This window comes from Peromyscus californicus, unplaced genomic scaffold (genome assembly GCF_007827085.1).
Source record: "Peromyscus californicus insignis strain IS unplaced genomic scaffold, ASM782708v3 Scaffold_5__1_contigs__length_169319896, whole genome shotgun sequence".
Classification (NCBI taxonomy): Eukaryota; Metazoa; Chordata; class Mammalia; order Rodentia; family Cricetidae; genus Peromyscus; species Peromyscus californicus.
The window spans coordinates 128,217,055-128,242,623 of NW_026294573.1; the positions used below are offsets into that span (position 1 = coordinate 128,217,055).

At 41.4% G+C, this 25,569-nt stretch overlaps 1 protein-coding gene and 1 long non-coding RNA gene across 4 annotated transcripts in view; one reads left to right on the plus strand and one right to left on the minus strand.

The window, feature by feature from the left end:
- The window catches only part of Armc1 (armadillo repeat containing 1), a 32,055-nt gene extending 10,931 nt beyond the window's left edge, over positions 1–21,124 (minus strand). The window contains exons 1-4 of one of the 3 annotated variants that reach the window (XM_052716066.1): positions 20,992–21,124; positions 13,338–13,558; positions 5,647–5,738; positions 607–796 (exon numbers count right to left, since the gene is read on the minus strand). In XM_052716066.1, the coding sequence (XP_052572026.1) occupies positions 607–796; positions 5,647–5,738; positions 13,338–13,520 (465 nt within the window). In that variant the 5' untranslated portion in view covers positions 13,521–13,558; positions 20,992–21,124. Of the gene's footprint in view, positions 1–606; positions 797–5,646; positions 5,739–13,337; positions 13,559–20,142; positions 20,349–20,393; positions 20,688–20,991 lie in introns of those variants that run through there. The other 2 variants (XM_052716068.1, XM_052716067.1) reach the window with 2 other exon arrangements.
- Positions 21,125–21,289: 165 nt separating this feature from the next.
- On the plus strand, positions 21,290–23,598 carry LOC128096477 (uncharacterized). Its single transcript, XR_008213656.1, has 2 exons — positions 21,290–21,483; positions 23,408–23,598. It is a non-coding gene; the product is annotated as an uncharacterized LOC128096477 (long non-coding RNA).
- The last annotated feature ends 1,971 nt before the right edge of the window (positions 23,599–25,569 follow it).

Genomic DNA, 25,569 nt, shown 5'->3' on the forward strand with positions numbered 1-25,569 from the left:
CCTGAGCAATGTCACTAGGTATATACCCAAGAGGCTATTAACATGTGCTTAAAAACAACAACAAAAGTATAAACGCATGCTCCTAGCAGGTTTCTAAGAGCCAAGATATAGAAACAACTCACCTGTCCATCAGTTGATAAATGGATAAGCAAAGTACCACATATCCACTCGATAGGATATATACAAAGTGATGCACAGATACATGCTGCAATACAGATGAGCCCTCAAAAGTTAATGCTAACCAGAGATTCTTTTAATGCCTACAGGACCTAACGGTGTCTGTCCTATCTCATTGCCGACATTAGTAAGTTATACCTCATCTATATAAATCATGCACAGCTCTAATTAGACCCCTCTGCTTCTTGTATGTCTGTCAGTTCATCTGTTATACTGCATATTCTTTAAGCCCTAGTATTAAGAGCATGTACATTTAAAACTGCTATGTAGGCTGATTAGCCGATATTTTTAACGTAAGATGTCCCTTTTGTCAAGAGTATAAAATATTAATATTGCAACTTTTTCTTAGAGAACACTAGCAAGTGACTGTAAAGAAAGTGGTGATACAATTTCCCTTGCCATCTTATGAAGCACATCTACAAGTCGTACCGTATCATCGAGACCGTCTATCTGCAAAACTACTGTTTTGGCACGTTTGTTTGTAGTTCCCAGAAAAAACTGAGCTTTCCTTCGACGTGAATTCATTTCATTAAAACTATCACCGTCAGCCATATTGGAGGACTGAAGGATGTCATAGATTTCAGAAGCCAGAAGTTTTGTTTCTCCTGGAGTTGTAGTCCTGGAAAAGAAACGCATAAAGTCACTTTCGCTGATTCTGTAATTTTACTTCTCCACTTTGGTAAGTTTTGTTTCATCTTGAAACCCTGTTCAATAAGAAAGCAACACCAGTGAGTCTAAGAATAATCAATAGTGGGAACTAGGGATGTAGTTCAGATGGCAGAGTGCTTGCCTAACATGCACGGAGCCCTACATTCCCAGCATCACATAAACAAGGTGCAGTGACACTGCACTGTAATAACAGTACTCAAGGAGTAGAGGCAAGAGGATCAGAAGTCCAAGGTCCTCCTTGGCCACATAAACTTAAACAATCTATAATCCAAGACTCTAACAAATGAAAAGGAAAGAATAAGCATCATTAATAATACAGGGAAAGCATCTAGTATGTATGATCTCCCCTCAACTTTTTACACAGTCCAGGCTAACTTTCTCTACCTCACTGTGATGGTTTGAATGAAAATGGCCCCCACTGGCTCCCAGGGAGTGGCACAATCAGGTGTGTTGGAAGAAGTATGTCACTGGGGGTGGGCTTTGAGGTTTCCAGTGCTCAAGCCAGCCCCAGTGTCCCTCTCCCTTCCTACCGCCTGCAGATCAAGAAGCTCCTTCTCTAGCACCTTGTCTGCCTGCACACCACCATGCTTCTCACCAAGATAATAATGGACTAAACCTCTGAACTATAAGCCAGCCCCCCGTTTTTCTTTAAGAGTTGTCCTGGTCAGCTGACCTGAGCTAGTGGAAGCTCACAGACTCTGGATTGACAGCTGGGGAACCTGCATGAGACCGACCTAGGCCCTCTGAATGTGGGTGACAGTTGTGTGGCTTGATTTGTTTGTGGGGTCCCTGGCAGTGGGACTAGGATTTATTCCTGGTGCATGAACTGGCTTTTTGGATCCCATTCCCTGTGGTGGGATACCTCGCTCAGCCTTGATGCAGGGTATCAAGGTCCTGCTTCAATTGGGTATGCCAGACTTTGTTGACTCCCCAAGGGAGGCCTTACCCTGTCTAAGGAGTGGTAGAAGGGGTGAGGAGGAGGGTGGGGGGATCGGGAGAAGGGGAGGGAGGGGGAACTGTGGTTGGTATGTAAAATTTAAAAAAAAAGGGTTGTCCTGGTCATGGTGTCTCTTCACATCAATAGAAACCCTAACTAAGACACTCATAATGAGCCATCATGCATGGCTATGCTGTAACGATCTCCTAATTTCATTTAAAACATGATTCATTGAGATTCAGAATCTATCCTAGCATGGTACAAAAGTACATTTAATTAAAATCATTAAACAGAAAATCAACAAGATCGGGTTACCAAATTTCTCTATTCCACAATTTTTGCTCAAACCATTTCTTTTCTATCGATTCAGGTAGTTTAAGTTATTTCTAAAGGTGAACTGTAGAGGCAGAGAGCTGCAATGCAGAAATTTTTCAATGTTTGAAAAAAAAAAATCCAATGAGATAGAAACTGCTGGCAAGCACATTAACAATGCCATTTAAAGAACTATTAACAGAGCCAGGAAGACAGCTCAACAGGGAGAGCACGTGCATGCCAGAGTGAGACACAGAATTTAGATCTCGGCACCCACGGAAATGCCAGGTAACATGACAGTCTGCCTGTAATTCTAACTCTCTCGCAGGTAGCGGTAACCAGGATGACTAGGCTGACTAGACCAGCTATGTTAACACAGCATTCAAATACAGATGCTTCTAATGCTTGTTCTGGTGAACAGAAATGACTTTCCACAAGCTTGAAAGAGGAGCTAGGAAAAAAAAAATCAACACATAAGAAGCTTGAAAGGGAACCTTCAAATACTGAGATCTACAGAAGCCAAATGAAGTGCAATGTCTGTCTGTCTTATCTATTTATCAATCATTGTATCTCCACTACTAAAAAGGCTGTGGGACCAAATTAGAATGGGTATGATGTAATAAATGTTTTATTATTAGTGGAGCAAGCAATCACCATACTGTCCTACAAATGTATACTTTATTTAAAGAAAAAATAAGTCATTTTCAGAAGTTGCTTGGATCCCCCTCAAAAAAAAAAAGGCTTTAATGACAAAGAAGGCAGGAAGATCTGACCCACCAACACAGATTGATCACAGATCGATCTAGTGGATGTCTTTGGGTCCAATTCACCTTCAAGGCTCTGAATATGATGGCCTGAACAGACAGATGCGTGTGCTTGTGCAAGCACATGAACACACACACACACACACACACACACACACACACACACACACACACACACACACAGAGTCTTACAGCCCATGAGATAGCTCAGCAGTTAAAGGTGCTTACTCAAGCTGTCCTCTGACCTCTACTGCCAGGCACACACCCATGCAAAATAAATCTAAAAAGTAAACTTAGATAAATTAAATAAAGGACTGTTCTTCTGCTATAGTCATAGCAGTGAGCACAGCAGCTTTGGAAGCATCACAAATCCAAGGGTAGGTGATGTTCTTCCCAAGCAGCCCCTAGTAAGTGTAGGACTGATCTAGAAGGCACTCTTTGCTTGCATGCAGCTGCCCACTGGGATGGCTGTCAGGTCTACACTGTAATCTTACTGCCCATCTGTTCCTTTCTTATCCAAAGTGTCCTAGCATCTGGAGACTTTCTCTGCCCAATGCTGTTCCAGCCTTCTTTATGTCTAAGACATTAATCCGCATTTCTAACTTTATCTTAGATCTTCTTCCCTGGTGACCTGCCAAGATAATGTCTTCAATTTCTCTTAGTAACTTCATAGTAGTTTCCCTACTTTGTCCATGTATCTTTTCCACAGACACACACTTTACCACATCCTTGAGCCAACAAGATTAAGAAATTACTTTATCAGTTAAGTGTATGTTACCTGAGCTCACTCTAAATTTTTAAAATTCAAATGTAAAATGTATTTTAATTTTCAACATTATTCTGGGTTATTTTTTAACATTTTACTATTTTTGGTTGTGAGCCTAGCCTTTAACGGCTGAGCCATCTCTCCAGCCCTCATTTTACTATTTTTATGTGTATGAATGTTTTGTCTGTATGTATGTCTATGCACTACATGCATGCGGTACCCACACAGGCCAAAAGAGGGGCTCAGATCCCCTAGAACTGGCATTTCAGATAGTTGTGAGTGACCATGGGGGTGGTCCTCAGGAAGAGCAGCACTCTGAACCACTGAGCCATCTCTTGTTGCTTTTAGAAGCAGTCTCCAGAGTCCAAGTTGACTCTAGCTCCTGGCAATCCTTCTGCCTCAGACTTTTGGGTGCTAGAGTCTCAGGTATGAGTAATAACACCTGGCTCTCAACATTTTTTTGTTTTGTTTTGTTTTTTCTTGAGACAGGGTTTCTCTGTGTGGCCCTGGCTGTCCTGGAACTCATTCTGTAGACCAGGCTGCTCTCAAACTCAGGGACCCACCTACCTCTCTGCCTCTGGAGTAATGAGATTAAAGGCATGTGCCACCACCTCCCAGCTTTAATACTAGGTTTAAATCTAATTTTCCATATCTCTCTTGTACCACTTACTTTCAACTTCAATAACTATGCCTATTTAAGGAATACACATGCCACTGATTTGTTGAGATACATACACACACACACACACACACACACACACACACACACACACACGTTATGTTTCCATAAGCTTTCAATCAGATTCACAACTCACCAAAAGAAACTCTGAATTTACATGCCCATGATGAAGGGTCCTCCGAGTAAAGCCAGATGAAGTAACAGGAACAATGCACCATGATATCCCACTACAGATCATTTACTATGATTAGCAATCTGGCTGCTCTGCTAGCAAAGCAATTCATGTACTTTATAAAGCTGTAAGACTTTTTCTTAAAAAAAAAAAAAAAATTATAATCTCTCTCTCTCTCTCTCTCTCTCTCTCTCTCTCTCTCTCTCTCTCTCTCTCACACACACACACACACACACACACACACAGCTGAGAATGTGGCTCGGTTGATAAAGGGCTTGACTGGCATGGATGAAGCCCTGAGTTCTATCCGCTGCACCACAAAATCTAGGTATGGTGACACACACCTGCAATACCAGCACTCTGGGAAGGCACGAAGATCTGTGTAGTTCAAGGTCATCCTTGACTACAGAGTAAGTTTGAGGCCAGCCTGAGCTATGTGAAGACTGTCTCAAAAATAAAATAAACACACATATATACTATTCTTTCATTTTGAGGCAATGGCCTATGAATAAGTGACTTCTTGATATCCTTTTTTAGCCAACAGGAAATATCTGGATTTTGAATCTTCACAGCATAAATGCATAAGCAGTTAATGGATTAGAAAACACAGTGGGAGGGAAATGTTTGACAGACACTTAGAGCCATGGATATTCAGCTGTTGTGAAATTTGCACAAAAACCTCTGTTGCCCTGTTTCTGCCACATCAGTTGCTAATGTCCTAGGATTATCACTGTAATACAGGACAGAGAAGCTAATTATCGAATACTTATTAATATCCCCAAAATGACAAGACAGTTGTCAACATTTTAAATAAAATACAAACATATTTATAAGGAAATAGCCATGTTTATCATTATTAACAGCCAGGTACGGTGGCACACACTTTTAATCCCAGCACGCAGGAGGCAGAAGCAGGTGGATCTCGGAGTTCAAGACCAGCCTGGTCTACAGAGCTAGTTCCAGGACAGCCTACACAGAAAACTAATATTCACTAGCAAAATATTTTTGGACATAAAACTTACAGAAGTCTATGTTTTGTTAGAGTAAAAATTTCTAAATAATATTTGAAACTTAAAAAAGAAAATAAAATTTCAGTAAATTTGAGTCATCAATCAGCTTACACAGACCCATTTTCCTTCTGCCTCCAAGGACACTGCCTGTCGTACTTACTTCTGGATGACATTCTGTAAGCTTAGCATCATCCCCAGCTCTCCCTTCATCTTCTCTCTGTTCGCACGACACTCAGCCAAGTACCGGAGAGCCTGCAGCAGAAACAAGAGTCAATTTACACATCCAGACTGCGTGAAACTAAGGTCACTTATAACTTACTGGAAAAGGACAAAGAAAATAAGTGTTTTTATTTTCAGCATCAACTGATTTTAAATTCTCATTCAAATGTAACATTCAAAATAATCTACTAGGGGCTGTGGTAACTGAATGTGAAATGAACATTCCAACCTATCTACAAGGTCAAAATTAGGTTGTTCTACATTTCATCTTTACAAGGCTACAAGGAACTATATTTCATTTATTAATCTCAAAATGTAGTTCAAATGGCCATCATTTCCCTGGATGCTTTTTACACATTCACTAAAATAAACAGCTGGGGGACAAAGCATACAGTGAACTTTATAAAATTAACTGACTCCAGTTTTACTACACCTTTCAAATGTATTTTAAACTGGAGCCGGGCGGTGGTGGCGCACTAGCTCCAGGACAGGCACCAAAACTACACAGAGAAACCCTGTCTCAAAATAAATACATACATACATACATACATTAAAAATAAATCTTAAAAAAGTATTTTAAACTGGAAAAACAAACAAACAAAACCAGGCATAGGTGCTTAGGCCTACAACTTCACCAGGAAGGAGACTGGGCGGGAGGATTTGCTTGAGTCAGAGGCTGATCCTGACTGCATAGGAAGTCTCAGGATAATCTGGGCTATAGAAGGAGACCCTATCTCAAAACATCAAAATAAATAAAATGAAAATTAAAGATGAACTAATGGTCACAGTTTTGTATTTATGAGGTAAGCTAAGTTTTCCAGGCACGTTCTCTCTTACCATAAGCACATTTTTGCCACTATTTCCCTCACATGCTACTTCTTTGGAGCTGTTCGGCTGTTTGCCTTTATACTTAAACATTGGTATCATCTACAGACTTCATCACCATAACTCAAAGCCATCTCAAGTCTACTTATCTTTCACCTTCTATTGGGCCTTTTGCCTTTCAAGTAAAATTGCCAGGTCTTTATTACAAATGTGTCAGCTATAAAGGCCACAACTCAAGCGCCTGTTTTTCTTCCTGGAATTGCTACAGCTGTGACTTCTGTTTCACCTAATAAAGACTTACCTGATTGCAAACTGCCCTTGCCTGCAGAAACTTATCTCGATGCCTGCTTCAGACACTGGTCAAGAGGCAGCATATAGCTGTGTTCATAGGAGAAAAGGGGTGAGGTAAGTCCTAGAATGGGCTCTTTCCTTCACTGCAAACATGGCCACAGTCTAGACGGTATCATTTCAAGATGGTAGCACTAGAGGGGAACTCAAATGGGGTTGGTGGTTTGTGAGTTTGTGAGGCAGACATAAGACTGAAGAAGTCACAGCAGTCATATTTGCAGGGAAGTGGCACACAGTAAGGTCCCAAACAGCAAGAATTCCAAAGATCTACAGAGAGGGCCAGAGAGTCTATGTCTGAGTATCAATCTGTACATGCAAAGCATAAAAGGCCACGTGGTGAGGGAATACCACCACCAGAAAGTAAATTAAACAAACCCCAGAGCTCAGGATGAGGTGAGACTAGTTTGGGATGACATCTGCCAGAGGAACAAAGACCTGAGCACACATGAGGCATCAGGGTGAATGCTTAGATGTGTTTCACCTTAGCAATGGAGGTATCAGACTGCACATGCCCCGACAAAGCCAAGGCATCTTGAAAAATCAAACTAGCCCCAAGTTACCTAAAAGCAACACTGGAAAAAGTTCAACAGCATTTATAGGAATATTTTAAACTATTTTTTTTTTTTTTTTTAAGTTTTTGAGACAGGGTTTCTCTGTGTAGCCCTGGCTGTCCTGGAACTCACTCTGTAGACCAGGCTGTCCTTGAACTTAGAATCACCTGCCTCAGCCTCCTGAGTGCAGGAATTAAAGATGTTTGCCACCACATTCAGCTTAAAACAATTTTCAAAAACCAACACATTAAACGATTTTTATATCTGGCATAAGGAGAAAATCGCCAGATTAGAAAAGAAGCAGGTAAATGTAACCTATATCCAGAATAGTGAGGCAAAAAGTAACCAAAAGACACAAATCAAGGCAAAATAGAGATTATGAATTAGAAAAAGATGAAAAAAGGCTATTAATCTATGCTCTCTATTTTGAGGATGGGATGGAAACTGAAGTTGGGAGAAGAGATGTGGAAACCATTAAGAAGGCAAACAGCTTCTACAGGACAAAACAGATCTGAAACAAACGCAGTTTAGATATTACAGAATAAAGAGCAGTGGACTCTAAAAGGCAGCAACAGTAACCAGCCAAAATAAAGTGCAGAAAGGAAGAAACAGATTGAATAAAGGGGCATAAAGGCTCGGTGCAGCAGTGTCCACAGGACAATACATGCAATGTTATGTGGGCCTGAAAAGTGGGAGGGGGAGACTTCCAGTAAAAATTAAAAATAAACACCTATGAAAAAATAACGGGTGAAAATTTCCTAAATCTCAGAAGAGTTAAACCCACAGACCCAAGAAATTCAACAAATTCCAAGTAAAATAACAATTAAAAAAAACCCACAAAATCCTTAATACACCTATCAACCATTTCCTGAAAAGCAGTAATATAGTTCACAGATGAAGTCATAAAAGCCATTATCAGGGTAGTAAGATGGCTCAGGAAAAAAAAAGGGCACAAGCCATGGAAGCCGGATGACTGGAGTTCAATTCCTAGCCTGAGGTCAGTCCCAGAGTATACCGTAGAAGGAGAAAACCCACTCTTGAAAACTGGTCTCTGACTTCCACAAGTGAGCCATGACACACATGTACACACACACACACACACACACACAAATAAATGTACAGACATACAAAAAGTATTCAAAGAAAGTATAGCACTTGTCTTATTAGAAATCATGTAAGCTGGCAGCCTGATGTAGCGGCTCACTCCTGAACCTCCAGCACTCCAGAGGCTGAGGCAGGCAGACCAACATGACTCCAGGAAAGCCTGATTTACATAGCAAGTTCCAAGTCAGACTGGACTACAAGAGTGAGACCTTATGGGGAAAAAAAAAAGAAGAAGAGAGAACATATAAGCCAGGAGACAAATAGCAGCAATAATTTTTAAGTATAGGAAAACAATAGCAAACCTGTACTGCAAAGGTTTAAAAAAAAAAAAAATCCTCAGGCAGGAAAGAAAAGGACAGTAGTATAAATCCCAGTCTATGTTTAGGAATGAAGAACACCAGAAACGGTAAAGATGAGAATAAATAGAAAAGACATTTGAAACTGAATGTGTCGGCACATACCTTCAATTCTAGCTCTGAGAAAGGGAAACAAGGGGGGTTAATAGTCGAAAGCAATACCAGGCATGGGAGCACATGCCTTTAATCCCAGCACTTTGAAAGTAGAGGCAGGCAGATCTCTGTGAGTTCAAGGCCAGCCTGGTCTACAAAGTAAAGTCCAGGCCAGCCAGGGCTACATGAAACCCTGACTCAAAACAAACCAGAGTTGGAGACAAGCCTGAACTACAGGGCAACAGCATTCCAAAGAAATCCTCCAAACTCTCAAGTGACTTAATATTTGAAACTAGGTGTGGTAGCACATGCCTATAATGTCAAGATTTGAGAGGCAGAGGCAGGCAGGACTCTTGGGAGCTCAAAACCAGCCTGATCTCATACAGTGAGTCTCAACAGCCAAGGCTATCTAGTGAGATCCTGTCACAGACAAAATCAAACTGAATTTTAAAAAATTTAATATACTTCAAAGCTAACTGAGTGCTAGGGCGTTAGCTAGGTGCTTGGTTAGCATGTGTGAGGTTCTAGTCCAATCCTGAGTATCCCCTGCACAAAGACTGAAAGGACACTCGCTGTTTAAAGCAAATGTACGTATGTACACATATAGTAGAAACGCGTAGAAGTATATAATGAAAACAAAACAAAGATGGGAGAAGAGAAGGGGACATATCATATCATACATAAAGCATCTGATAAAAGTGGACAAATAAATTTAAAATGCAGCTTATCAAACAGAGTGACCACTGAACTAAAGTTCTGAAGTTGTATTATGAAAGAGGAACTATTAAAATGCAGGCCTGCTTGTCATCCTTATTAGAACCTCAACCCACGGGCCTCTAGGTTTTCATTAGTTCTATCTTCTATTTCAACTCTTCTATTTCACCGTTTTAACCACTCTTGCCATGACCCTAGCCTAACTTCCTTGCAGTCATCCTGTCCCACTTACCTGCCCAAGTATCAACCCTGGACAAATCCAGCTATTAGGCTCTCAGAGCCTATAGCAGGCCTGAAGTGGGAAGAAAAGTAGTTTAATAATCCAGTCACAGGATCATATCAAACCAATACTACTGCACTAAGCAGTTCTCAGCACTGCTGAGCAATTTCACCCTCTCCCGCAGTAAACAGCCTTTCCTAGTTTCTATACTTAGGAAATCCTCCTCAAAAAATTACCTACTCACAGCCAGATGTGATGGTGCCATACCTGTAACCCCAAACTAAGGGAGATGAGACAGGACAGGCTACATATAGTAGAGATTCTGTTTCCAAAACAAAACAAACCAAACAGAAATTACTGATGTGGTTTGAATCTGGAATGTCCCCCAGCAAAGGGCCATGTTTTGAAGAGCTGATCCAGTTTGTAGCACTATTGAAGGCTGTGGATCCTTTAAGAAGGTCTGGCTAGATCACTGCAGGGGGCGGGGAGCTTTTGAAGGTTATACCCAATCCTGGCTGCCATTCAACTTGACAGTCACTAGGACATAAGGAGACAGACAAGCACGCACGCATGCATGCACGCGGTCACCACCATGAACGCATGAACTGAGCTGCTCTGCCATGCCTTCCCCATCATGAAGTAAATCCCTCTGAAAACCTGAGACAAAAGAAACTTCCCCTTCTGCTGTTTCTGCCAGTTATTTGATTAAAGCGACAACTCATGTGACACAGGCTGACCTTTAACTCCTCGTCCTCCTGCTTCCAGCCTGTCTCTTTTAAACTGTTATAGAAATATTGGGGCACACACATAAAGAAAATGTGTGGTGAACCCTATGTACCCATCACTCAGCTTCAATAAGCACCAGTCACTCGACAATCTGGTTCTACCCCTCTCTCTGGTCCACAGTCATATCTGAACCTTAGAGAACATCTCATCTGTAGATATTTCACTACATCTCTAAGAATTAGTTTGATGTTTCTGTCTGTTGTTGCTCTGGGTTTTCAGACAGGGTCTCACTGTGTATACCTAGCCAGCTTGGAACTCATTACATAGACTATGCTGGCCTTGATTCACCTTGATTCACTCAGAGATTCACCTGCCTCTGCCTCCCAAGTGCTGGGATCAAAGGTGTGACACCATACCCAGGAATAAATTAGTTTTAAATTTCCTTTAAATTTCTATAAATTAAATCCTACACAAATGACCTTTTTTAAAAAAGTAACAACTTTTTCTTCAAGTCTTAACAAATTTTCACTGTCTAGCTAATAACACTTCAACAGCAGTGCTAACTGGCCTGGAACTCACTATGTAGACCATGCTGGTCTCAAACTCACAGATATGCCTGCCTCTGCCTTTCAGGTACCAGGGTTAGTGTGTGCCACCACACCTGACAGCATTAGCCACCACACACAAAAGCATTACATTTTTCATTTAATTTTTACATTACTTATTTTGTGTACATGCCCCTGCACCACAACACAATGCCTGGAAGTCACCAGACAACTTGCGGAAGAAGTTGGTTCTCTCCTCCAAGATGTGGGTTCCAGGCATGGACTCAGGTCATCCGGCTTGGTGGCAAGCACTTTCACCTGCCACCAAGCCATCTTACTGGCAATCATGATTCTGCAATTTTTTATGTTTTATTTTACGTATCTAGGTATTTTGCTTATATGCATGCCTGCGTACCACACACTACGTACTGTGCAGGAGCAGCCTGAGCTCCTAACTGCCAAGTCATCTGACCAGCCTTCATAATGACTTTTTAGTGTCACCCCTGTATACTGTACACTCACTTCCAGCCACTTGAAAATTGCTTATGATGAATGTTTAAATCAGGATATAAGTCCGGTCTACAAATAACACTCAACTGACACATCCCTTAAAATGTATAACGGTTACTTCCATCACACCTCTCTCCTCCATGCCAGCTGCCTTTCTTTTCCATTTTTTACCTGTCCCTCAATTCCTCTATTCTGGATCTGTCTGATGGTCTTGCTTCCCATGTCTCTAGGCTCCGCATTTCTCATAACTCCTTTCTAATTGTTAGCTTTGAGCCTGTATATTTTCTCTGTCCTTATCTGTCCTCCTTACCGTAGATTAAAATGAGTGGCATGTCTGTCAACTAGTGAATGAATAAACAAAATGGTGTATGTCCATACAGTAGAATGTTATCCAGACATAGAAAGAAATGAAGCACCGAAACTTGTTGAGGTATATCTGTCCCAACATGATACAAATGAAAGAAAAGTCACAAAAGTCACATAGCATATCATTGTATCTATATGAAAACTCTATAGGCATTTTTGCAGAGTAGCAAATATGTAGTCTGGTGCTGCTTAAGCAATGGGGATGGCACTAGGGAGTAGGAGGTGACCAGTACAGTACTCTCTCTGGGGTGATAGAAAGGTTCTAAGTAAGATGTGGTAATGCTCTTCTAAATCCCAACACTTGAGAGGCTGAATCAACAGAACCTCAAGTTCCAGGTAGTCCTGAATATATAATAAGACTATGCCACAAAACAATAGAACAAAATTAAATGTTCTAAAATTGACTACAAGGATGGCTATACCACTCTGTAAATAAAAGCCACTCAAGTGTACACTTTGAACACATGAACTTTATGATGGCACATGAGTTACATCTTTAAAATCTATTATGAACCAAATGGGGTTGTAAACAACTGTAATCCCAGTACTTGGAGGCTGGGCCAGGATAAGTGAGTTCTAGGTTAGCCTGGGATCCTATCTCCATCTACTTCCCCAACAACAACAACAAAAAGCTGTTATGGAATTAAAAAAAAAAAGTATCTTGAGTGACAGCTGTAGTTCTGTACAAAAAGTACTTAATGCCAATTTCAATCCCCTGTACTAAAAAGTACCTTTCTTAACTTAAGAGTTCTCTTAACTGATGGGCCAAAGAACATAGATCAGTAATAGGAGGCTTGTCTAATATGCATAAAGCCTTGGGTTTGAGCCCCAGCTATACACACAATTGGGAGGGGGGGTTAAGGGAGGAGAGAGGGGAAAGACAGTAATGATCTGGGTGTGGTGGTATATGTCTGCACTCAACAGATGACCTGAGCCCAAGAACTGGAAGAATAGCCTGGTCAACACAGCAATATCCCATGTCAAAAAGAAAACAAAAATAATAGATCATCATGTTAACTGAAAATACCAAGTACCAGGGCATTTTATTATATGTGTTATATAGTTACCATTTATATTAAAGAACCAAATCAACATGTGGCCATTTGTGTTGAAGAACTACACATATGTCATAGTTTCCATATTTTTATATGCCAAAATACAGACTGCATGATCTAACAATGTCCTTTAGTCTTTTACCATGTTATCAAAGGACTTTGAAAATTCTTACTGGCAAAATTAAAACATCAAGACTGAAAATATTAAAAGCAACTCACAAGCAAAGCTGAGTGAACAACAGGGGGGTTGGGATGGTCCATAAATAAAATAAGGCCAGGCAGACATCCCTGATCCTGGACGATGGCTCTTCTATTTAATGGATCTGCTGCTAAATCCCGTAGCTGGTTAACTACCGACAGAGCATCAGGCTCTTCATTCACAGTAGAAGAGGACGAATTCATCTTCTATGACATGCACATGAATACAATCTTCTTAAATTCTGTAAAAGAAAAAGTAAGGTTACAAAATTAGTTATAGTCTGCCAAGGTAGACTAGGATCCCATCTGTCTATTTATTTACTTACTGAGACAGGGTCTCACATAGTCCAGACTGGCCTCAGACGACCTATGTTGCTGAGACTGTCCTACTACTCCTCATCCTCCTGCCTCTACTTCTCAAAAGCCAGGGTTATAAGCATGCGCCAACTATGCCCAGCTATGGTGCTTTTAAAGTAACTGCATTATAATATCTTTAGAAGGAAGCAGATGAATCTAAATCACACACACAAAAATAAGAACTGGCAATTCCAGAGCTTGTGAGAAATAAAATGAACATAAGCTGAAGGAAGAAATCAAGTTATTTATATATGCAAAAGAGCATATGTCATCTTCAATATTCCAATAAATCCCCTTTTAGTAACACATATTTTAACACAACGGTTCCAATAAACAAGTTCTTTATGTACAAGCTTGTAACCTTTGCTCTCCTTTCAGACTGTACCACTGCCAGGACGGTTCCTCTCCGAAAACATTTCTAGGCCTACAGCAAGTGCCTCAAGGAAAAGTAGTGAGCTGACAGCTTGGGTTTTCATTGCTCATCTGTGGGGAGGGACTGCGGAGAGACACATGGAACTATCTACAAAAGACACAGTCTCCTAGGGAAAAGGAGAGCACCAAAGGAGGCCTTGCCAGAGACTGTGGCACACCTGTGATCCACGCTACTGAGACTGAGGCAGAAAGAACTCTAGTTGAGGACCACCTGGGCGACTTACTAAGACCCTGTGTCGAAAAAATTTTCTTCAAGGAACTGGGGGTATAGCTAAATGGCAGAACACTGCCTAAAATACCTTACTTAGTTCCTGAGTTCAATCCCAAGGGCAGGGAAGAAAAAGAAAAAAGAAAAAGGACTTCTCTGTAAGAAGTCAAGAGCCCATTTTGTATGTCTCGTCTATGCCTCAACTGAGCAGCCTGGATGACGGCAATGAAACTGGACTCATCTCTGTCACCTCCTAATGCCTAACAGAAAAGCAATGAGAAGAGGGGACAGGAGATGAGGTAACTCATTTCACAGACAGTGAAACATCACAGGGAAGTTCAATATTTGTCCCAGGTCGTCAGGTCACTAAGTATGGAACTGGGGGAGCTCTTATTTACTAGTATGTTCTGTTTCTCAGCAGTCTTTCAACTTTCTAATCCCTCCTTGTAAATTTAGCATATCTTCTCTCCATGTAAGTAACCGGCGTATCTGGGTTTGGTAGGTCACATCTATAATCTCAACACACAGGCTTCAGTAAGGCAAGAGGATCATGAGTTCCTGAGTTCAAGGCATAGGTTACAAGTAAGTCTCTGCCTTAAAAAACAGAGCATTATAGGGCATGTAAAAGCCAAAGAAACAAACATTAAGAAATAATTTTTGTAAATGCAGAAATTTAAAATCAGTAACTTCAACTGATCAGACTTTGTATTAAATTCCTTATTCTGAAGAACATACAGATGTTAATAGGCATAAACAGATAAAGTCTTAAAATTCCAGCAAAGACTATTCAAGTGTTTGGTGGGGAAAGGTAACAAAGTAGAACAGGAAGTAGCCCACACAGAGGTGTACAGAGATAAAGAATAAAGCAGAGGTACTAGTGGAGGAAGGGAGAGAATGAGCATTTCCTAGTCAGGAGCACATACATGCCTGGGAGCCCAGGCCTCTAGGGGCTGAGGCAAGAGCTCAGTCAGCCTGACTACAGCATGACCCTGACTCACAAAAAGTACGTCCTAACACTAGCACTAGGTGTGGGGGCCAACATCAGAACACTGACCTGGGTTCTATCCTCCGCACTGCAAAAGATACACCCCCGCCCCCAGGTTCTTTACGCATTCAAGAAGTCTTCCAGCCACACCAGACTGAGCTTTGGTCACTTAGAAACTGTGCTTTAGGAGACTGGAGAGATGGCCCAGCAGCTAGGAGTACTTCCTGCTCTTCAAGAGGACCTGAGTTCCCAGCACCCACACCAGCAGGTTCACAACAGCAAGGGGCCTCAGCTCCAGGGCAGCCAACTCCTCCTCTGGCCTCCGAAGGCACCTACACACAGCTGCGTACACTCACACAGACACACACACACATGCACATCAATACAATCTTTTTTGAAAAGCTGTAAGTTCTGGGAAACCCCTCACACTCTGTATCAATGTCCACATCTGTAAATGAGGTTGACAACACAAGCTACAGAACCATCGCACCTTATCAATGAAATGACATACATACAAAGAGCTTTGTCTATGCCTTCCACATAGCGCATGGTCAATAAAAGGTAGTTTTTTTCAGTTACATGACAAAAAAAGAAATTCAAAATAGTGTTAGAGTAACTACTTAGCAATGTTAAAACCAGTATTGGTCTTTAACTCATACCACACCGAGAAGAAAAAATACATGTAAAATACATTAATAATTTTAATCTCAAAGCAAATACAAAGAACTCAAGGAAAAGAAGGTAACAACATAATCTTTATCAAGTAATTATCTTAGAATCAAAATATTAGTTATTTTTGCCATTCTAAAAGTCAGGATAAAAGAAGACACTGCACTGAACACATGGATGAGACTACCAGGTTTAGGATTTGTGGTTCCTTAGGTCCTCCCATCAGCATCTGAATACCCCTGCTTAGAAATTCAGCTTACCCACAGGTTTTGTACTGTCCATGGCACATGTCTCAACCAACCTGTAGGAAGACCTAATACTCAGCCATGCATGGTGGTGCATGCCTGCAACCCCTGCATTTGAGAGAGTTGAGAGGCAGGAGGGAGCAGTTCACGTCATCCTCAGACACACAGCAAGTTTGAGGTCAGCCTTTGCTACATGAGATACTGTGTCAAAAGACAGAAACAAGACCACACATCAGGAAGATGGCTCAGTAGGCAAAGGCATTTGCTGCCAAACCTGGTAACTAAGTTCCATCTCTGGAACTCAAACAGTGGAACAAAAGAACCCACTCCCACATCTTGTCCACCCTTGGCACACTGTGACTTGTGTGCTAATACACACACACACACCAACAACAACACAACCAAACACTACAGTGGCTTTTTCACAGAACCCAGGCCTTCCTTGAGACTATACAGTTCTGTTTTTAAGCTGACATCCTTGGATAGCTACCAATGGAAATTATCCCTTACATGTTATACATAATCTTCCTGATCCTTTGGAACGGCCTGAAGTCAAAATATCTTAAAACTTCCAATCTTCAAACCCTACTGAGAAGGGCTGAAACTAGGGCCTATCTAGGGAGAGTCAGGACAGGCAGGCAGTGACAGAAACCAACTGCAGCAAGCAGAGCTGTGGTCAAGGGCATGGACTACAGCTTTCAAATGAGGCAAGCCAAGCAGGCTGAGCTCGGGTCTGCCCTCCAAATTACAGGCTTGATGTAAAACTCCAGAGCAGAGCTACTCAATGTCAAAAGTTCATTTTATTTTAATATCTGATGGTATCAGGTTACACACACCCCTTTCTAACCATGTGGCCTGAATCTTTTTAAATAATCAATGTTTCTGTAGACTGCTGAGTTCACATAAGCAATTTTTATTTTATCTTAATTTTATTTCTAAGAGAAGGTCTCACTGAACAGCCCTAGCTAGGCTCTAACTTGTAGGAACCCTCTTCTAAAGCCCCGGGTGCTGACACGACGTTGAGTACATAACTGTGCCTGTCAAATTCGATGATTTGTAAGAGTTATGCTGGGGTTAGGAAGACGGAAACAAGCTGGGGTAAAAGAGCACTTGTCTAGTAGTGCCACATACACACACAAAGAAAGGAAGCAGGAAGAGGAGAAGAGAAGGAGGAGGAGGAGAAGAGAAGGAGGAAAGAGACATTCTCCTCTCTCTGCTTCCGGAGTAATAGGATTACACTTGTCTGCCACGGCCTGGCTCTAAAGTTAGAACTTGCAGGGGAAGAGATGGCTGAGTGGTTTAAGAGCACATACTGCCCTTGCAGAGGACCCATGTTCAGCTCCAAATATCCATGTTTGGTAGCTCACAACCACCTGTAACTCCAGTTTCAGGGCATCTAATACCCTCTTCTGTCCTCTGTGGGCACTTGCACGCATGTGCACATACCCACACATATAATCAAAAATAAATCTTTTGTTAAATTAGAACTTTAAGCCTGACTTATTTACTGAATATACTTTGTAGGTTTTTTGGTAACTATTAAGTTAAATTGTTTGATGGAGATATTTGCCTTCATAAGCTGGAAGAATGGTTATACGTGATTAGTGCAGGATTCACTACAAACTTCTATTCCAAATTTAGCAGACCTCAAAACAAACAAGGGAAGGGAAAGAATGAGAGTAACATATAATGAGATATGAAGATGCCATCATGAAATTCATTACTTTGTATGCTAACGTAAAAAAAATCAATTCATTGTGGCACACTAAAAATAATTTTAGGGCTGGAGAGATGGTTCAGTTGATAAAGTGTCTGCTGTGCAAGCATGAAAACTGAGTTTGCATTTCCAACCCCAATGTAGAAGCAGGGTGAAGTGGTGCATGTATGGAATCCTAGCTGTAGAGGTGGAGACAGGTGGATCCCTGGAGGTTCAGTGACAGACCCTGTAACAAAGAGTAAAGTGGAGGGAGACGACAAAGACACCTGATACCGATCTCTAGCATCCACATATGTGCACAGACACGTACATGCACCCACTTGAGAACACACACACACACTGTTGGGGAGACAGCTCAGTGAGTAAAGGATGAGCTGAACGAGCAAGCACAGGGACCTGCATTTGGACCCCGAGAACCAGTGTAAAACAAAACAAACAAAAACAAACAAACAAACAAACAAAAAACCAAGCACAGTGGCATACATCTAGTAATTCCAGTGCTGGGGCTGCAGAGAGCCCTGGAACTCACGGGTCAGCCAATTAGCCAAATCAGTGAGCCTCCAGGTTCAGCAAAAGATCCTGCTTCAAAACTAAGGTGTTCCCGGGCGGTGGTGACACACGCCCTTAATCCCAGCACTTGGGAGGCAGAGCCAGGTGGATCTCTGTAAATTCAAGAGGCCAGCCTGGGCTACCAAGTGAGTTCCAGGAAAGGCGCAAAGCTACACAGAGAAAACCTATCTCGAAAAACCAAAAAAAAAAAAAAAAAAATTAAGGTGTTAAGAGATGAAGGAAGATGCTCAAGGTTAACCTCCAACCTCCACAGGCATATACATACATACATACATACACATACACACACACACACACACACACACACACACACACACACACAAAGTACACAGCACCAACAAAGAGGGATAATAATTTAAAATAACCTGAAATGCTGATCTGAGCAAATGTATAGGAGATAATGAACCACAATGAAGATTAAAACAAAATCCTTCCCTTACTTTCTATAATGAATATCACATTAGGCTCAAACATAAATACATTTGTTCATTTGTTTGCTAGTTGTGTTTTCACCCAAAGCACTAATGTCAAGAAGCATGGACCTGGACAGCCTCAATCAACACAAATTCCTTGGACCTATCCAAAACATCAGTAGGTATTTTTGAAGGCAAGACCCAAGATCAAGCACATCAAATTACTTCTGGTGCAAACAGGAGCCTGAAACTTTATTCGGGTATATATATGAACGCCTTTGAACAAAGCACTGAAGTGGGGCTTGAGAGATGGCTCAGCAGTTAGGAACACTGGATGATCTTCCGGAAGTCCCGGTTCAATTCCCAGCACCCAGATAGCAGCTTACTATCCAGAACTAGAAAATCCAGTTCTAGAGTATCCAATGCCCTCTTCTGGCACCAGGCATGCACACGGTGCACAGACATATATGCAGGCAAATCACAGAAAAAAAAAAAAAATATATATATATATATATATATTTTCAATTTTTAAGAAAACACTGAAAACTAAAACTCTCCGAGACACTATCTTTAACTATTGAGCAATGGGATATTGTGAATCTGGCAGCTTGTTTCAGTTTAATTATCAAATTACCAAATGAATAAACTGGAAAATCCCCTTCTTTCCAAAGAAACTAACTGGAAGATCTTCATGGCAAATGAAGAAAACTGGGGTGTGGGCCTTACACAGGACGACTAGACTGCAGCAAACCATGTGTGAATAAACGAAGGGTTCTTTTAACCACCAGCAGTAAATCAACATTCTTTTGTCTTAGTTTGCTTTCACCTTTAAAACCAGCACCTGCTGTCTTACAAGACGATTTGAAACACCTTACATACTGAGGTCTATTTGAAGATTTGGAGCTGCTAAGTTAAAATTGTCGAGAGGCACATTTCATTTTTTAAAAATGAAAAATCAGTCCTACAAATGACAAAACTGAAAACTTGTCTTTCTGTATCTCAGTCTTAGAAGGCATATAATGTATGTCTTTAGCTTTCCTTCTCCTTACTTAGCTCTGGTTGACCTATGTAGATGAGACTGGACTGGAACTAACAGGGATCTGCTTGCCACTACCTCCTCAATGCCGGGATTAAAGACATACACCACCACGACCCAGCCTTATTTTCTCTTCCTTGGTTCTATTTGGACAAACACAATCCTCCTCAAACTTTAATGTGCACTGTGATCACCTAAGGAATCTTGTTAGAAAAGCAAGTTCAAGCTCAGTGGGTGCAATGGGGTCTGGGAATCTGAGATGTCCAACCAGCTTCCAGATGAGGACTACGCCGCTGTCAGGCAAGCAGTCTTAGGAGCATGCAGCATGTGATACATCTGTATTTGGGCAGATGTCGGAATGGTTCTCTTCTTTCAGCCAAGGATCACCACTTAATTCATAGAAGTACTTAGCTCTCACGTGCTAACAGCTGCAGCGGGTACTTACATATTCAGTCTAAGTCCTTATGAGTTAAGTGGGGTTGAAAAGCAACCACCACCATCAAACACTGAGATCCGATCTGGCTTCTCCTTGCGATAACTAACTGTAACTCTGGGAATTGAGTTAGCTCCTCCAAGCCTCAGTTTCTTCACATAACAGTCTTGAGCGGGCTTCAGGGTGAAAGAAAATAAGAACGCAAGACAGAAAATTTTCAGGCAATCAAGCAAGCACAGAACAACTGGCCCGAGTGGGGCCTTCTACTGCAAGCGCTGGGGAGATAGTATCACGAAAAGAGCCGCTAAGTGCGCAAATGCCCACCACCTGTGGCCACGGGTTTCTCTTGAATGAAGGCCTGCGCGCTGAGACTCCCAAGTGTGCGGGATTTACAGAAAGAACGCCGAGAGCTGAAGCAAAAGCAAAGAAGGCAGACGACACCCACTACCCGTAAGGCAGGCTGGCTGGTCAAAGTCGGAGGCGGGGAGAAGAGCAAGCGTCTGGAGGCTGCAGAAACGTCCCGCGGGACTGCTGGCAGGAGGCGAGCGCAGCGGCGGGCCCGCGGTACGGCGGCCGCCTCCCGGCCCCAGCTTGCCCCCGGCTCACGTACCCTCCAGAGCTCCGGGCGTCCGGAGCCAGCCGCAGCATCAGAGCCGCACCCACGACGGCACACGACCGGCGGCGCGGTGAGCCCGAGCCGCGGCCTGACTCAAAGCACCACAGGCTTGGGTCGCTGGCGGAGGAGGATCTGCAGGATCCGCGGTGACCCTGTCACCTCTGCTGGCTTTATCGTCCCATTGGCTGAGAATGAGTCCAACGTGAGGAAGGCCACCCAATCAGCGAAGGGATATCTTCAAACTAACTCTCTCATTGGTGAACTAGCCGGGACCAATGAGAACTCAGAACACTGAATTGGACCCAAGGGCTCGCCGTCCAGAGAGTACTACATAAATTTGAGTCCATCACTGTTTCGCGACTACAATTCCCAGAGTTCCCGCGGCAGGGCTCCTGCTTTTGTGTTCAGAAATTCAAACCGAGTATTCCGTCTACTGCAAGTCTTCCAGGTCTAATAAAACAACCTCGTAATCCTTCATCCGCGTCTGTAAGTCTTTACTCAGAATCTTCAGACGTTTCCTTGTAGTTTTTAACTATAAACGTCGGCACTCTGGCGTCCCTGGATTTCGTTCATTTCTTGTTAGTGCCGCTTTCTAGCAAAGCAAAGGGCGCCAAGAGCAAGGGTTGGCTGAGGTGACTTGACGTCGGAACGAGTTTGTCTTCTTTCTTGTGAATGATTTCTGTCAGTTTTTCAAGTTCGTCGTGAAGTTTTGAATACTGCTTTCTATTTATCAAAGTAAAGACATACTTGTTTTATCGATAGTAGTCCATAGAGGTTGCTTTAGATATGTGTTTTAGACTCCAAAGTATTTCCCAAATTGTAATCCAAATCCCGCAGGCCAATCTGAAAATAATGCATCCATCACACTCATTGTGGATTTTCTTTTGTACTGTCTGATTCTGACGTGTAGTTCATATATTAAAGTTACAGGGGTTGGTTGTTGTTTTTTGTTACAAGGAATTTGAAGGGGCTTTAATTTGGAAAGAGTGTGGAAGAGTACCAGACTGTACTCTAAGCTCTTATCTCCAATAGTTTGTTAGTGAATTTATAAACCAGACGGCCAAGGTGGCGCAGGCCTGTGATCTGAGCACTAAGTCGGCTAAGGCTGAAGGGGGTTCATTCCAAAAGTTCAAGGCCAGTTTAGGCTAACTAGAGCTTCACAGAGACCTTGACTTTAAAAACAAAACAACAAAAGAACTCATCTAGTCTTGTTTCTTTGTGTTCCCTTGTTCCTGGCGATATATCGTACTATAATAAACCTAAAATGAGAACAGGAGCAAAGTAATGCTCAGTAGAAAACGATGACAGGTCTCTAATACTATCTGGCCTAGGGCAAAAACAAGTCTGCGGCCGGGCGGTGGTGGCGCACGCCTTTAATCCCAGCACTCGGGAGGCAGAGCCAGGCGGATCTCTGTGAGTTCGAGGCCAGCCTGGGCTACCAAGTGAGTTCCAGGAAAAGGCACAAAGCTACACAGAGAAACCCTGTCTCGAAAAACAAAAAAAAAAAAACAAGTCTGCTGTGCCACGAGGGGAATGGTAGTAAGAGAACATTGAGCCTGAATTAAAACTGTGGGTGTAGAAAACGGAGAAGAAAAGAAGGAAAGGAAAAAAAGTAAATATACTAAGTCCAAAGGGCATAGCCAGTTAAACATAACCTATCTGGTTGAGTAAATAAAAAAATGTCTAATATTCTAATAAAAGATTCAGTTATCCAGAAATATAAATTTACTATTTTTGCTAAGGTTAATTTGCCTATTAGGAAAAGATATATAACTTATTCTCTGATTAGTAATTAATGACAGGGTTTTGACACTGTTGGGAAAATATGTTTCACAAAGTCTTTATCTATTGGAAGTTCACCATCTGAAATTGAATGTATTCATATTTCTGCCATTAAAGCTCTGGGGAGGCTAGACTTTCTACAAACTGCCATTACTAAGGAAAGATGGCCAGAACTAAAAAGCAAAGGATGCCTTAAATTTAATTGGTGCTTCCTAAACTCCAGTGGACTGATTACAAGCCTCAGAAAAGTCTTTAAGTTTTTATGAATTCTCATTCCTGATTTATAAGTGTCTGAACTTGACACCTATGAAGTTGTGCTACCTACCATTATGAGTCATTGCTTGAGTCTTAGATATCTTGCCACAGGACAGACTGGAATGTAGAGTTTCTCAATCACTGTGTTGCTTAAGAGACTATTCAAACCCTGTCAGTTTTATTTAACAATCGTCTTTTGAATACACACATTGTGCCAGAGACAGTCTTAGCTATGGGTCAAAGAGAAGGAAAATCAGCCCTTCAAAGAGCTAAGAGTTTGGGAGCTCAAACAGCAGTGGCTTCTAGTGTTTTCAGATCAGACGATGCTTTTTCATTTTTGAAATTTCTGATCTTGTTTTTCATTTTCTTACAGGTATATATTATATGTTGGGAATAGTACCCTCCCACCCATTTCTACCTTCATTTTAATTACCCTTCCCATTGTCCCCCTTTGTCCCCAAGACAGCTGCACCTCTACTTTCATGACGTGTATCATTCATGATTTTATGAGATTATGTAAGACCTAGGAAGCACAAACAAGAGAAAATATATTCATCTTTCTGAGACTGGCTTAATTCATTTAATATGATCGTTTCCAGTTATGTGTATTTTCCTACAAAAAAATATAACTTCAATCTTTGTGGCTGAAAAGACTCCATTGTGTTACATACCACATTTTCTTTATCCAGCTGGCTTGGTTCCATCATTTAGCAATTATGGATAGTGCTGTAGTAAATATTAATGTGCAAATGTCTCATATGTTGTCTTGGTGTCCTTCAGATAAATACACAGGAGTGGCGTAGATTGATTTATAGTTTATTGGGAAACTTCCATACAGAGTTCCACAGATGCCAGACTAGTTTATATTGCCAACGGCAGCAGAGAAGGTTCGCTTTCATCCAGATGCTTACCAAGGTTAGTTTTCTAACATCCTGACTGGAGTACAGTGGAATCTCAAATGTGGTTTGATTTGCATTTCTCACATGTTGTTGCTCAGGTTACCTGTATTTCATTTTGTAGACTGCTCATTTCCATTAGCCCATTTGGTAATTGTGGGTTATTTTTCAGTTTTGGTTCTTTTTATAGTCTGGATATTATTCCTCTGTCAGATGTATAGCTGGCAAAGATGTTCTCCCATTCTGTAGGCTCTTTTTACTCTATTAAGCATTTCCTTTTCATTATAGGAGCCTTTCAGTTTCATGAGGTCCCATTTGTCTGCGATTGGACTTATTTCCTGAGCAACTGTGATCCTATTCAGAAAGTTCTTGCCTGTGCTTATGTCTTGAAGTCTTTTCCTTTTCTTCTAACAGTCTCAAAGTCACAGTTCTATGGAGTCTTTTGTGCTTCCAAATAAATTATAAATTATTTTTCTATTTCTGTGACAAATAGCTTTGTGTGTGTGTGTGGTGTGTGTGTGTGTGTGTGTGTGTGTGTGTGTGTGTGTGTGTGTGTGTGTGTGTGGTATGTGGCATTGGCATGCCATGGTATACATGTGGAGGTCAGAGGACAATTTTGTAGAGTCAGTTCCAGCCTTCCACCTTGATATAAGTTGCAGGCGTCAAGTATATAGTCTTCACGGCAAGCACGTTTTCCCCACTGAGCCTTCTCTACTGGCCTGCTTTGCAATTTTGATGGGGGTTATTACATTGAATTTGTAGGTTGCTTTTTGTAAAATAGCCGTTTCACAATGTTAATTTTTCCAATCCATAAGCATGGTGATGGATGGGTCTTTCTGTCTTCTTCAATTTCTTTTTTGAGTATTTTAAAGTTTAATTTTTTTTCAATCTATAGGCTTGGTTTTTTGCTTCCTTAGATTTATTTCAAAGTGATTTTTTGTTTATTTGCTTGCCTTTTGAAGCTTCCCTGATTTATTTCTCAGCATGTCAAACAACTTTTGAGTTTCCTAGCACTTGATAAGTTGAGTCAAGAGGACCAGAAGTTCAAGGCTATCCTTGGCTATGTGGTAGGTTAGAGGTCAACATGGGGTACAGTAGATCCTGTCTCCACAAAAGGGAAAAAAATGAGCACATAGCTCTGAAATATATATTTATTCATAAATTCTAATCATACATTCTACATATTATCAAATACATATATTTAAAAGCATATAAATTATAGATTGTTAAATTATGAAAAAAGGCTAAATAGAAGCTCCAAAATGGCCATCTAGATGAAAATAAATTTGAATATATACATCCTTTTCCAAAAAAAATTCTAGGTGAATTAAAACTCAGATCATAAAGATGAAAATCTTTATTTTCATCAAATAACATTGAGGTGGCTCGGGCTAGCTTCAAACTTGCGATCCTCCTGCCACAGCCTCCCAAGTGCTGAGATTATAGGCATGTTCCACCACACCTGGCCCTTAAGGACTACAACATACAACCTAGATATGCAGTGCAAGGATAGGGTAACAAAACGGGAAGCAAAACAGAACAAAAAAACCTTTTGCATTTGGGAGGGAGAGGCAAGTGGATTTCTAAGTTCGTGGCCAGCCTGGTCTACAGAACAACTTTCAGTACAGCCAGGGCTACA